This window comes from Hemiscyllium ocellatum, chromosome 10 (assembly GCF_020745735.1).
Source record: "Hemiscyllium ocellatum isolate sHemOce1 chromosome 10, sHemOce1.pat.X.cur, whole genome shotgun sequence".
NCBI classification, from domain to species: Eukaryota; Metazoa; Chordata; class Chondrichthyes; order Orectolobiformes; family Hemiscylliidae; genus Hemiscyllium; species Hemiscyllium ocellatum.
In genome coordinates this window covers 21,045,903-21,061,307 of record NC_083410.1, presented here as the reverse complement: position 1 = coordinate 21,061,307, position 15,405 = coordinate 21,045,903, and the positions used below count along the sequence as shown (strand labels likewise).

Genomic DNA, 15,405 nt, shown 5'->3' with positions numbered 1-15,405 from the left:
TATAATGCTGCTTTAGCTAAATGGCCAACAAGCCCTCTCAGGCAGTAGTTGCCACGGTTTTTCTTGAATCGCAGAGAGAGAGAGAGAATGGGACAGAAGTCGGTCCATGTGTGGGAAGTGACATAACAGCAGAGGTATGGTTACAATCGGTCTCCAAACATTTGGGGCTCGGGAAAGTTCCTGAGTTTTTTTTAGAAGCAAGTGATAAGAAAGCTCCAGAAGCTGGAAGTTGTGGGACCAGCGACGAGAAAGACATCCTGTATCTGACAAAGCCGTTGATAGTAGTAGTGAACTGAGTTAACAGTTTGTTTTAAAGGTCTCATGCAAAGATATAAACTGAAAAAAACAATATCTAGTGAATGCATTGTCATTTGCTGGAAGTATACTGTTTGCATCCATTCCAACTGAGCAAGAAGTATTGGTGTGGAGATAAGGGTGGCACTTCACTGAGGTTTAATCAATTGCTAGGTTATTGCTACAGTAAAAGGGGTTAACCATTCTTTCTGATGTTTGTATTGAGATTGTTCACATAGTTGTTACCTGGCAGAATTTGTGTTTTTTTTTGTGTGAGATAAATTTGTATGTTCTTTTGTTAAAGTATTTTACAGGCTCTTGTAACATGTTCAGTGTCCGACCTCCTTAGTAAACAAAAAAAAAATGGTCTGTCAAACCAGGGCTCACTCTGGGATTTGACTTGTCCAAAATTACCACTAGCTGCAATCATAACATACTTTTACATTGATCTGTTATTCACATTTGAGCTGGAGTGCTGTATTTCTTGTCATTGTTTGTTGTGCTGTAAGATATATTTTACTGGTCACCTTTACAAGTTTGTCTTGAATTATAGCTTAAGAGAAAGATGGAAAGATCAAACTGGCCAGTCCATAGAAATCACTCACTTTATTTTAATTTCTTCCCATCTCTGCTTCTGAGTTTTTGAAGTATTTTTGTAGATTTTTTCCTCAGTTTGCAGAAACAAAATAGAAACACAATGGTGTGTTTGTGCTCCTATATTTTTAAATACCCTTATTTGTAAAGTTTGTTTAGGATGTGGCATGGCTGGCTGGAAATATTTATTGCTCATTGTAGTTGCTTTTGGATCCTTGTGGGATTTGATTCATTAGCAGTGGATGTGCTTTATTTTCTTCTCTGATGACTATTATGTGGACACAAGCCTTGCCTATAAATTCTTCAAACGTGGCGTGTCCCATCCTATTCTCCATGACTGTTCACATGCCTACTCGATTCCAAAAGGATGCTGAATAATGACTTTCCGTACCCTGTCAGAGGGGAACTGAGATCAACTTTACTACATGTAGCACCATCCTAGCAGAGATTATCTGATTTGGAGCTTGCTGTACAGTGTAAGTTAATGCTTTACTTTACTTTCCTGCTTAGGCTCTTACAGATCACTTTGAAGACAAGACCACAGCTGTAGTGGAACGCCTGAAGATCTTCTACTGTTGCCAAGTGCCTCCACACTATGCTGTTAAGGTATGTGTATGAATCTTTAATGCCGTCTTCTAAAGAGCATAATCTGACTAGTTTAGCATCTTCTCTCAGTACTGCAAAGATGACAATCTAGATCTTGTGTTAGAACCTTGTAGATTTTGAGACTTTGACATGCATTGATTCAGACTCGAGAATACAGCCACTAAGTGTAAGTGGAAACCTGAAATGTGCTTTTTCCAAGTTTATACTTGGTTTTACATGCAGTGACACTTCATCACTCAGAGATTTTGTCATCCAGTCTCAGAATCCACTAACTTTGACAACAAAGTTAGCATCCAAATTCACTTAGGCTTTGAGAAATTTCTTCTTTGGCAGTTATTATTTAAAGCTCCATTATTGAAAATATTCTTTATGTCACAAGAAGAATAAGTCAGATGAATGTATTGTTGGAGTTTTAAAATCTTTATTTTTTTATCCTTTTCTATTAGCGTCAGCTTGCAACTCTTCTGTTTGACCTGGGTTGTAATAGCTCAGCTCAACAGATCTTCGAGCAGTTGGAGATGTGGGAAGATGTTGTTATTTGCTGTGAAAGAGTTGGGCAACATGGAAAGGTGAGTGAGCACTTCCCTTGGAGCTAACAGTTGGGCTGTATTCCGCACAGGTTAACTGGAGAGTTTTGTTTTCAAGGAAATAAAGACAAGAAGATAAGAACAGTTTATTCTTTCAACTTGCTTGTTCTCAGTAATTTGAGAGCTCTGGCATTGAATTGAATATAAGATCCACCTCTGTACAATATTAAATAAATGTTATCAGTTTGTTCTAAAAGTTTTCAAAATCTTGGGAAGGAAAGATTAATGAAAAAGATGTTCATCTGAAAGGCTTAAAAGGAGCAGTTTAAAACTGTGACTCTTTGTTTTTAATGGTTACAGCTGCTCAGATAGAAATTGCAGTGCAAAAAATTTGTCTTCTAGCAAAGCTTCTCATTTTTCATTTCTCAAAAGGAAGGTTTTCAAATGATTGGTGTCATTTTGTAAAATCTGTATTTGGCACCCAGAAATTTCTTGTTTCACGTTAATTCGCATTCCTAGCTACATTCCCCCCTGCGCCCCGCCCCTCCTTCCATTTACCTCTCAGCCCCCTTGGCCACCTCACCCCCCAACTCCCACCCCCACCCCCTCACATTTCTGATGAAGAACTTCTGCTTGAAACGTCGACTCTCCTACTCCTCGGATGCTGACTGACCGGCTGTGCTTTTCCAGTAACACAGTTCTTGACTCTGATCTCCAGCTGCAGTCCTCACTTTCTCCTAATTAATTCCTTCGATTCAAAGGAAGAACTAGCATTCTACACTCGAGATTCCCTTTATTTTAATACTCTCAGGTCTACACACTTTGCAGTCTTCAGTGCCTTCAGCTGTTTCTTAACATTTTCTAAACTTTGTTCTTTTTTTAATAAATGTGTGCATCTCTGAGAAGGCCAGCATTTGCTTACCAACCATCTGCTGCTTCATCAATCTTCCCTCTGTTATAAAGTCAGAACTCGGATGTTCGTTGGTGAACGCACATGTTCAGCTCCATTCATGACTCCTCAAACACTGAAGCAGTCCATATTCAAATATAGCCCAAACAATATCCAGGTTTGGGCTGATATATGGCAAATAACATTTGCACCACGCAGAAGCCAGGTAATGGGTAATTCCAACAAGAGAGAGCTTAACCGTCGTCTCTGGACATTCAGTTGCATTATCATCACTAAATCTCCCACTCACCATCCATAGATTAACATTGAGCAGAAACTGAACTGAACCAACTATATAAATATTGTGGCCATAAGGGAAGGTCAGAGGTTAGAAATTCTGCGCCAAGTAACTCATTTCCTTTTTCCCCACTCCCACTTGATGGAAGTGTGATGGAATACGCTTCATTGTCTACATGGATGCAACCCCAACAACAACCAGGCTCAACACCATCCAGGACAATACCGCACACTTGATTGGCACCACATCCACCACCTTCAACACTCACCTTCTTTACCACCAATGGACTGTGGTAGCAGTGTGTACCAAGCAACAGCTTACCACTATGTCACCACGGCATCTTCTAAGCTCATGATCTCTATCCCCTAAACCATAATCCCCAACCCGCCCCCACAACTGAGACACACACCATCTTGACCTGGTAGCTTATCACTGCAACATCAGTGTCACTAGGTCAAAGCCTTGGGTCTTGGGACAGCTCACCACCACCACTCGAGTGCAGTTATAGACTAGTAATAAAAAGTAGCCAATCAGTGATGTCACATCATATGAATCAGTAACAAAAAGAAATGCTCTTGCGTGACTTGCTTGGCCATTTCAGGTGGCAGTTAAGAGTTAACTACATTTCTATGAATCTGGAACCATAGATAGTATTTAGAAGGCTAACCTGCCCAAAGCATTAACTTAAGTGTCTGGAATATTAGTCAAGCAACATGACCACTATGCCACCTCATCTCCTTTGTCACATGGAGTGGCCCAAATTGGGTGATATGTTGTTCATTTTGAAGGGAAGAACAGAGGAGCAGAGTTTTATTTAAATGGAAAGGAACTGCAGAAAGCTGCAACACAAAGGGACTTGGGGGTACTTGTGCCCGAAATACGTAAGCTAACACAGGTGCAGCAGATAATCAGGAAGCCTAAAGGAATGTTGGCCCTTATTTCAAGAGGTTGGAGTATAAGAGTGGGGAAGTCTTACTGCAACTGTATAAGGTGCTTGTGAGACCATATCCGCAGTACTGTAAACAGTTTTGGTTGCTTTGTTTCAGGAAAGATATTATTTAATTGCAGGCAGTTCAGAGTAGGTTCACTAGGATGGTCCCTAGTATGGAGGGATTGTCTTAAGAGCAAAGGCTTAAAAGGTTGGGACTCTACTCACTGGAGTTTAGAAGAACAGGAAGTGATCTCATTGAAACAAAGGATTTTTAAGGGGCTTGACAGGGTAAATGTTGAGAAGATGTTTCTCCTCAGGGGAGAGTTTAGAACCAGAGGGCAGTGAATCAGAATTAAGGGGCACCATTTAAGACTGAGATGAGAAGGAATGTTCATCATCTGTATCTCTTACTCTTATTTTGGTTGAGTATGGTATCTCTAGAAAGGCACACTATTGTTTGTTTTAAAAGAAGCTCTGAGTGGCTCACAAAGCAGAAAACAGAAATGCTCCTGGTTGCAGATCCCCAATCCAGGTTCAACTAATTGAGTCAGGATGTGGAGGCAGATTTGTGGTTACAATTTTCCTAAGCACTTCTGGATTAATTAAACCAAATCAGTTAGTTTCCCGCTCCAATTGTATTTCAAGTGACCTTTTAAGATAATGATAGATGGATTAAGCTTCACTGACGCTGCTGACATTCCTGTTTAATACATCATCAGGATCCACCGATGAGTAATGATCATTTTGGTGAGGAGAGAAAGACTGTTGAGAATAAAAATATTCTTGGTTCTTGAAAACAATTGATGCTGATTTACAATCAAGAATTAAAAATGGAATTAATTTCCAATCTCTTTTGCATTCATCATTTTTGACTGCTCAATGTTTCCTATCCACTTTTTTTGATTTAAAAAAAGTCTTCTCTTGATAAAGCTATATTTTCCCACACAGTTGCATTGAAGATTGGGGTATTAGTTTGGTCGGAGGTTAGAGGATGAGGGAAATGCCAATTGTTTAGCACTAGCAGGGCTTACCCAAGCTGAGCTGATGAGAAGAACATGTTGAACAGCCAGACTGACAGAAGTTGCAATATTTTGTAACCACACAAATTGAGACACTCGATTTCCACATGGCGCCATGGTTGGTCCCCTAGCTCAGAATGAACATGTGTGTCTGGTAGTATAGTACACTGTAGCTTTTTATTCTACTGCTTAATCACTGGATGTGGAAATTAGCTTATGATATTGATATTGGCACTAACTCTCTGTGACCTAGTGCCAGAGTTTGAGTGATCATATATAACTATGCCAGTTCAGAAGGAGCCAATTTATTTTGTTTATTGATTATACCAGGCTTTACTTCCCTGTTGAAGCATTCTGCCATGGAGCAAGGGAAAAGGGGCTCAAACAATATGTTTCCATGATTGAGGACGATTCAGTATGACCTTTGAAAGCCACAGCCGCAAAATATATTTAATACCTTTTAAATCCTTATTTTCCATGCTACCTCACAAAATGCTTTTTTTTACTTGTAAGAAAAAAAATCTTTAGCTTGATGTTCTGGTTGTCAAAATGTAATTCATTACAGCCAAGAATAAATTGCAGAACAATTATTGTTGCTTGAGGGTGATTACCCAAAGGTTCAAACAGTCATGGCTTCGGTAGTTCTGTGAAAAGGGGAAAAAAATTGCAAGGAGTTTCATTTCACTTGTACTCTGGGAGTAACAAGCATATTGGTAGGTCATAATATCAATGAAGGCTTTGAGAGTGATGCAAGGTAACACTAAGGGCTGCACAACAATGAAAGAATTAACTGAGGGTAAAAGATTTTATTTCTGTGGACAGACTAAAGAAACTAAGATCTTTCTCCTTCAAACTGGAAGGTCAAGGGGAAGTTTAATAGAACTGTTAAAAATTAGGAGGTGTTTTGATAGATGTAGCATTGATCACAGGAATATCTGTAACCAGAGGTGAAATATTTAAAGTAATTTGCAAAAAAGAACAAGAAAAATGAGAAATGAGTGTGCACACATTATGATTTGAAATGTGCTAGTTGAAAGGGCAGTGTAAGTAGATTCACTAGTAACTTTCTAGTGAATTGGACAAATCCTTGAGAAGCATACTCGAAAGTTAGGACAGACTAGATTTTACTGATTGGGACAGTGAGGCAAGATTTGATTGTGATGTAGTACAAAATTGAGTGTGACCTGGAAAGAAAGGGAAAGGCTTGTTTCCTTTTACAGCTACTAGATTTAAGCTGATTGGTAGAAAGATTAAAGGCTTTTGAGGAAGATGTTTTTCACTCAGAGGATGGTAGGGGCCTAGAACTTGCTGCCAGAAATAGAAGCAGAAACCTTTGACTCATTTATGAGATATATCAATTACTGTACCTATGGGTCTATGAAATCAATGCTGGAAATGAGATTAGATTAAGTGATTCTTTTGTTTTGGGCTGGTATAGACACTATAGACCAAGTGGACTCCTTTGTGCTGTAAACTTTCTATGATTCTAAAAGAAAGCGTTTACACAGACACTGAAAGAGTTGGACTGCGTGACTAATTGGAGAGCTTGTTCAAAGAGCCAGCACGGATCTGATGAGCTGAACGTCCACCTTCAGTGTTCTATGATTCTCCCATACTTAGTATAACATAGATAAGGTACAGTATGTCAAAAAGCATGTTTAATATATCTTTGATGAGTTAATTTTGTTGATGAAAGCACACTTGTGAATTACAACACTAAGGAAAAGCACACAGTGGAGAATGAGCACCCACCTGTGTTGCTGAACCTGCTGGATTTGTCTAGAGTTTGATTTCATCCTCTGATCATTTTTCAGGCAGAAGAGGTTCTTCGCAGAGAGCTAGAGAAGAAAGAGACACCTACTTTGTACTGCCTCTTGGGAGATGTGCTGAATGACCACCAGTACTACGACAAGGCCTGGGAACTGTCCAATTATCGTAGTGCCCGTGCTCAGCGCTCCAAAGGGTTGCTGCACCTCCGTAACCATGAGCTCAGACAATGTGTGGAATGCTTTGAGCGATCAGTGCAGATCAACAGCTTACAGGTGGGGAGCTCACCTTCTCTTGTTGAGCCTAATGTTGTGTGGGATAATAAAATGGATTTTGAATTATGTTGGAGGGAGGTATCTGTATTGAAACCTGCATACTTTTAATATGTCGTTTCACACCTGCCAGTAATTTTCAGTCAATACTGCCATTTCCTGGTTGATTTGTGTAGTCTGTGTTTCTTCCGAGCCAATAGGTCCACTGCCTGCAATCACTCAGACCCACTGGACAGCAACGCAATGTAAATTGTTGAGTCTAATGCTAAACACTTTGGATAATTGAGCTACACTGTAGTCCACAGTTACAGATGATTGCTCGTTGCCTTGTGTCAGACAGAGGGCCTCCCATACCACATGCACGCAGCTGAAGTGGAAACTGTTCAAAGTGAAAAATAAGAAAGCTGATCTATTGTGCCTGGATTAGAAAGGTAGGATGTGAGACTCTTCAGTGGATTGAACATATGATGTTTGGGAGTAAAGATGTGATTGAGCGATAGGGCTGTGATGATGAGGTGTTGTAGATTATTGGTATGGAACAAAATTTAACTGCGAACTATTTTCAAGTTTGAACAGGTTAAGATTTTACTTCACGTGCTTGACAGAAATGGAAAAAGGGATAGCTTCTGCATGAAGCCAAGCTTCTGGGTTATGTAGGTTGTACAAATAGGCTGTAATTTCAGCTGCTACTTAGCACTAGCCTATATTCTCATGAAGACTATCACTATCCTCTTCACAGTTCACAATACTTACAACTTTTGTGTCCTCTGCAGATTTTGAAATTGTACCCATGCCTGGGTCATTTCAAGAAAAGCAATGATCCTGTTAATAACCAAAGAGAACTTTATTGTGTAACTGCGTCCACTCCAAGAAAGAACCATTCATCGCTACTCTGTTTCCTGTCACACCCCCAACTTCTCACCTCTGCTGTGACTGTCCATTTTATTTCATGGACCTCAACATTGCTGACAAACATATGGCACTTTAACAGCACATCAATGGCATTACCCTCTGCAACCATCTTTGTTATGTCATTAAGTTAGTTTGTAAAACACAATTTACCTTCAATAGTTCCATGCAAACTTTCCTTACTTAATCTGCATTTGTTCAAGCAACTTAATTTAATCCCAGATTATAGATGCTAAAAGTGTTCCTTCTACTGGAGTTGAATTGAGTGGCTGTTTGTTTCTGGGTAAATTTGTTTTTGAACAAAGATTTGCCATTCTCCTCTAACACCACCTGTGAATCCAAGGAAGATTATGACTAGTACCAGTGCAGTTTCCTCCCTTTCTTCTCTCTACATCATCAAAGGCATCACAGCTGACCCTGGTGATGTTTAAATACCTGTTTTACATCTATTTTCAGGCCATTCAACGTCTCAATCTCCTTACCCTGCAACTTCAGCAGTATTATCTTCATGAGGATGGCAAGTTGCCACGTGCTCATTTAATGCATCAGACATGACCCATGTCTCCATGCATAGGTCCACTTTTTGTTCCCTAGTTGCCCCAATCCTTTTCTCACAATGCTTTTATTACCTATACACCGGCAGAAGATTTCTGAATTTCCTTTTATGTTGGTTACCAGTCTCCTCTCATACTCCTTCCTCTCCTTTATCCATTTTACTTTCCTTCTGTGCGTTTTATACATGACTAGGTTCTTGTGTGTATCATAAATCTGGCATCTGTCCTTTTTCTTTTTCATCTTTCTCTCTATTTCAATTATCATCCGGGAAACCTTGGCTTTACTTATTCTCCCTTTCACCTTTGTGTGATTATACCTTGGCTATAGCCAAACCATATCATTAGAAAATTATTTTTGTGTTACATTTTGCCTTTAGGTCTTTGATCTGGTCTGTTCTTACCCCAATGTAATTAACCCTCTTTTAATTAAGTATTTCTGCTCCAGATTATTCCCTGTCCTTTTCCAAGGCCAAACCGAGCATTCGAATACTAAATTGACTGTGCCCTTACTGACACTAGGTTCCTAAAATCCATATTTTTTCCTCAGAACTTACTCCAACCATGTCTTCTTCCTTAGTGAGTTGAAATGTACTTCTCAAGAAAATTCTCTTGAACACACTTCACAAACTCTTCTCCCTGTTTTGCTCTTTTATCTTTTTCATCATTTGGTGACCTATACTCATTTCTTATCATTAACTAAACTACAATTGCTACTAACCAAAAGAAAAATAGTTCTTGCCTCTCTTGGAGGAAGTCCAATAGGGTAATTTTCTCATGCTGCCACCCCTCATTTCTTTCCTTCCCAATCTTGCCTGAGCATAATGTATCCAGAAATATGTAATAACCAGTACAGAAATGATGGGCCAAATATCCTCCTCCTGCACTGTGACAATTCTGTCATAAATTCTGTGACAGTAACCAGTGATGGAGTATGTTGAGCCAGGCCTCCATTGTTGACCACAGAATCGCATTCTTCTTTCATGACCTGCATCTAAAGGTCATCAATCTATTTTACCCTGTAATGTGCAACATTATATCTTCAATGTCTGCCCAAGTTAGATCTTGTTGATTTTCCCGGAACTCTATTCCTATCTAATAACTTAATATTTCATTTTTGAGAGCTATATGTCTCTCTCAGTACTTTGTACATTTTTATTTATCCTTTCTGGTAGTATCCCCTGGTTCCCTTCCCTAAAATACATTGCAGACAGCAGATTGCATCTCAAGGGCTTTGGCTCTGGTGAATACTGCATAGGTCCTGTCTATGAAGAACTGGTCCTAATGCCCAAGGAACCTAATACCCTGCCGCCTGGAACATCCCTTCAGCGTGCATTCCTTCAAACCTCTCATGAATTGTAAAAACCAGGACCAGGATTTACTTTGCAAGCTGAAGCGCGACCCTGGTTTACATACTTGGTTCCCTCCTCTCAATGTTAAGTGGGGATGCCGAGCAGCTGTTAAGAGGCCTGTCTGTCACTTGGATCATGTGAACAATTGGGTGCAGCTTTTTCTTTCAGATTGCTTGTTACCCAGATGAGAGGCAGAGCATCAAGAGTTAAAAATTCCAACATCACTTCCCACTTCCAATCTAAACTGTTTTTGCAAAGAGAGAATGCCTGTTAGTTTAATTTCATGTAAAGTAAATTTTCTTCTGGAGCAAGATGTAGTGTGCTGCATATTGTGCAAATTTTTTTTGTTAGACTTGCTCACACGGATTAATAATAGTCTAAAATAATTAAGTTTTGTAGCTATGAAACTCCTTGTCCTTTTTTAAAATCCTGTTTCAGTCCATCAGTTACTATGGACCACCGACCTTTAAAGCCTTGCCATCATGTTATTTAACCACTACTTGATTTATGTCAGCTTCTCCTACTCCTTTAACCTTAAAACTATACCTCAATAGATTAATCAGTTTATTTAGCAGGATAAGGATTAATAAGTAACTTCAGTTGGTCTGTGATAAATGCACAGTTGTTTTATGTAGACTCTTAAATCTAATATGTGTACATCAGTAATCTATTTGGTTAAAAAATCTATTATAACACCAGTTGTAAATAGTCATTCCTCTATAGATTGGTAATCACTGCTACTGTTTGATTCAACACTTTTTTTCCCACTTCACCCTGACAACAGTCAGACCTGTACAGTTCATGGTCAAGTCCCACCTTCGCACTAGTTGTGTCAGAGCATATTTGAACATGGTGATTAACAATATCTCCAGTTCCAGCCTTGGGCTCTCTCACTGTGCCATTTGCAGCTGAAATTTACGCCCTCAAATCCCTTTGTCTCTGTACTCCTCCTCTTTTAGAACATAGTGCAGTACAGGCCCTTCAACCCTTGATGTTGCGTGCCAACCTGTGAAAATAATCTGATGCTCATCTAACCTACACAGTTCAATTATTATCCATATGTATGTCCAATGCCTGTTTAAATGCCCTTAATGTCGGCAAGTATATTACTATTGCAGGCAGGCCGTTCTATGCCCTACTACTCTCTGAGTGAAGAAACTACCGCTAATATCTGTCCTAAATTTATCACCCCTCAATTTAAAGTTATGTCCCCTCGTGTTAGCCTTCACCGTCCAAAGAAAAAGGCTCTCACTGTCCAACCTATCTAACCCTCTTGATTATCTTATATGTCTCGATTAAGTCACCTCTCAACCTTCTTCCCTCCAACAAAAACAGCCTCAGTTCCCTCAGCCTTTCGTCATAAGACCTTCCTTCTATACCAGCCAACATGCTAGAAAATCCTATGGACCTTTTCTAAAGCTTCCACATCCTTCCTATAATGTAGTGACCAGAACTGCATGCAATCCTCCAGGTGTGGCCTTACCAGTGTCTTGTACAGCTGAAGCATGACCTCATGGCTCCGAAACTCAATATCCCTGCCAATAAATGCCAACACACCATGTGCATTCTTGACAACCCTGTCAAGCTGGGTGGCAACTTTCATGGACTTATGCATCAGGACACCGAGATATCTCTGTTCATCTACATTGCCAAGAATTTTACTATTAGCCCAGTACTCTGCATTCCTGTTACATCTTCCGAAGTGAACTACCTCACACTTTTCCGCATTAAACTCCATTTGTCACTTCTCAGCCAGCCCTGCATCTTATCTATGTCCCTCTGTAACCCACAACATCCTTTGGCACTATCCACGACCCTACCTTAGGGTGATCTGCAAATTTACTGATCCATCCTTCTGTGCCCACATCCAGATCATTTATAAAAATGACAAACAGCAGTGGCCCCAAAACAGATCCTTGCGGCACACCACTAGTAACTGAACTCCAGGATGAACATTTCCCATCAACCACCACCCTTTGTTGTCTTTCAGCGAGCCAACTTCTGATCCAAACCGCTAAATCACCTTCAATCCCGAAACTCCGTATTTTGTGCAATAGTCTACCGTGTGAAACATTACCAAATGCCTTACAGAAGTCCAAATACACCTTGTCAACTGCTTTACCTTCATCCACCTCTTTTGTCACCTTCTTAAAGAACTCAATACGTTTAGTGAGGCATGACCTATCCTTCCCAAAACTGTGTTGACTATCCCTAATCAAATTATTCCTTTCTAGATGATTATAAATCCTATCTCTTAGAATCTTTTCCAACACCTTACCCACAACCGAAGTAAGGCTCACTGGTCTGTAATTACCAGGGTTGTCCTAATTTCCCTTCTTCAACAAGGAAGCAACATTTGCTATCCTCTAGTCTTCTGGCACTACTTCTGTCGACATGACGACATAAAGATCAAAGACAAAGGCTCTGCAATCCCCTCCCTGGCTTCCCAGAGAATCCGAGGATAAACTCTATCTGAATCCAGGGGTCTTATCTATTTTCAGATCTTAGAACCTCCTCTTTGTCAGCCTCAGTCCCATCTAATCTCGTAGCCTGTATCTCCGTATTCTCACTCACATTGCCCTTTTCCAAAATGAATACTGATGATAAGTATTCATTAAGCGCTTCCCCTATGTCCTCAGTTTTCACACACAACTTTCCACTACTATCTTTGGCCCTAATCTTATTCTAGTCATTCTGTTATTCCTGATATACCTATAGAAGACCTTAGGGTTTTCCTTGATCCTATCCACCAACAACTTCTCATGTCCCCTCCTGGCTCTTCTTAGCCCTCTCTTTAGATCCTTTCTGGCTAACTTATAACTCTCAAGCCCCCGAACTGAGCCTTCACGCCTCATCTTCACATCATCTTCTTCCTCTTGACAAGAGCTTTAACTTCTTTCGTAAACCATGGCTCCCTCTCTCGACAACTACCTCTCTGCCTGATAGGAATGTACTTATCCAAGACCTACAGTAGCTATTCCTTGAATAAGCTCCGCATTTCAAGTCTGTCCATCTCTCAACTGCTGTAATACTACCCTTGATTAACAATGCCGCACTCCCCTCCCCGGTCAACCTTTACCATCATCCCTGTTCTTGCTGAAACATCTACATCCCGGAATCTGCAACATTACCCTTTAAACCTTATCTCCTTGACTAAGTTCTTAGTCACCTGTCCTAATATTTCTTTATGCAACTGGGTGTCAAATCTTGTTTGATAATACTTGTGTGAAACGTCTGACATTAAAGGTGCTATGTCAAGGCAAGTTGGACTTCAGAATTCTATTTGTGGAAATGTCAATGTGAGGGAGGAATATGGAGGTGAAGTTGTTTTTCATGTGTTCAGTGACAAGAATTATATCATCTCAACCTGAGATGTAGAAAAATATTTCAGAAGTGAAATTGACAAAAATCTCAACAACTTCAGGATATTTAATCAAAGACACTTAGTCATTATAAATTCATTATAAAAGGAGTTGCACAGCAGAATTGCTGAAAAAAAAGTATTCTGTTCTCTTGTGGGAAAAAAAAACTGATGGATTCATTTTAGTTTACCTTAAATGAGCTGGTATTCTTCTTTATTTTTGGAGGTTTTTTTTGGAAAAGTGTGTGTTGGGATCAGTACCCATTTCCCAGGATGCTAAGTTGTAAATCTATTAACATAGAATTTTGAGTAACAAACTAGCAAGTTTCTGAATGATTTTCTTTTTCATCACATTCTCTATTCCATGGAGTATTTCTTTAAACTTAGCCCAAACCTGTATAGGTATCTTCAAGAGCATACTTGTGCCTCCAATAAGTTGAAAGATTATATTGTTTATAACCAGATTTATAAGTGCCACCTTCTGGATTTATTTAAGAGCTCAGCATGGTAGAACTTCCATTCCATATTAGCATAATTACTGGCGTCACTTCAGGAACATTGTGTTAAACTCATATCCTGCCAAAAGTGCCCATTGAATGTTGATGAGTCTGTTTTGAACCCAGGAGTTATGAATTAACATCTAATATGAAAACATGTTATTTTTAATGTTCAAAATGGCATTTGTCCCCCAGTGACACCTCATTGTGAGACGTCATCCAGGACAAAATGCTGGTCTACCAACATATGAATGGAAGTGAACCAGATTTAATATTTCAAGTTCAGTGAGTCATTTTGAACTCCATGTTAAATCTGTTTCATTTTCCACAGATGCTGTCGGGTTTCTGTAGCACTTTCTGTTTTTCTTTCAGGTTTTCAGTATGTACAGTACTTTAGTTTTATACTGGAACATATGCAGTTTGGTCCTTTTTCTTGAGGTAGGATGTAATTTGTTTGGAGACAGCTCAGTAAAGGTTCACTGCATAAATTCCAGAGGTGAAAATGTCATCAGTGGTCATAAAGCAGATGTTTCCCCTTGTAGAAAAATCTAGAACAAGAGGTCATAGTTTTAGGCTAAGGGGAGGATTTAAAAGAGCGATGAAGAGGAATTACTTCTGTCAAAAGGTTGTAAATCTGTGGAATTCACTACCGTGGAGCGTGGTGGATGCTGGGACACCAAATAAATTTGAGGAAGTAGCCAGACCTTTAATTAGTAATGGGTTGAAAGGTTATGGGGAAAGTGGAGTTGAAGCTGAGATGAGATCAACCATTTAAGGTGGAACAGGCTGATGGGGCCAAATTGCTTGTTCCATCTCCTAGCTGTTGTGTTTATCTGAATGGAAGCGAATAGTTCAGGCATATCATCCTTCAGAAATTGAAAATTACAGATGAGCAGAATTTCAAAGGAATAGAAAAAAAAGGGGAAGGAAACGCATGGGTAGTGGAATGACCTGCAATGAACCTAAAAGAAATAGGAAATACTAATCAAGAGGGCTGCACAAAACTGTGTATTTTTATTCACACGTGGGGTGTGGGTGTCACTGGCTGACCATTTATTTCCCGTCCCTAGTTGACCTTGAGAAGGTAGTGGTGAGCTGCCTTTTTGAACCTCTGGAGTCCGTAGCTGTAGGTTGTCCCAGAATGCCATTAGGGAGGGAATTCCAGTGACCGAGTGACAGTGAGAAAACAGTGAACTATTTCCAGTCTGGATGGTGAATGGCTTGGAGAGAAACTTGCAGGTAGTGGTATTTCCATGTATCTGCTACCCTTGTTGTTTGTAATGGAAATCTTGTGGGTTTGGAAGGTGTTATCTAAGGATCTTCAGTGAATTTGTGTAGTGCATATTGTAGGTAGTACACACTGAATGTTGGTGGTGGAGGGAGTAGATGCTTGTGGATGTGCTGCCAATCAAACAGCTGCTTTCTTCTGGATGGTGTCAACGTTCTTGAATGTTGTTGGCGCTGCACCTATTTATGCGAGTAGGAAGTATTCTATCACACTCCTGACACATGCCTTGTAGATGGTTGACGGGCTTTGG

The 15,405-nt window shown here is 39.8% G+C and overlaps 1 protein-coding gene across 1 annotated transcript in view; it reads left to right on the top strand.

The window, feature by feature from the left end:
• Positions 1–15,405, top strand: part of ttc27 (tetratricopeptide repeat domain 27) — a 208,536-nt gene that overhangs the window by 117,050 nt on the left and 76,081 nt on the right. Inside the window, exons 11-13 of the mRNA XM_060830829.1 lie at positions 1,399–1,494; positions 1,941–2,063; positions 6,973–7,200. Of these exons, the coding sequence (XP_060686812.1) occupies positions 1,399–1,494; positions 1,941–2,063; positions 6,973–7,200 (447 nt within the window). The remainder of the gene's footprint in view (positions 1–1,398; positions 1,495–1,940; positions 2,064–6,972; positions 7,201–15,405) is intronic.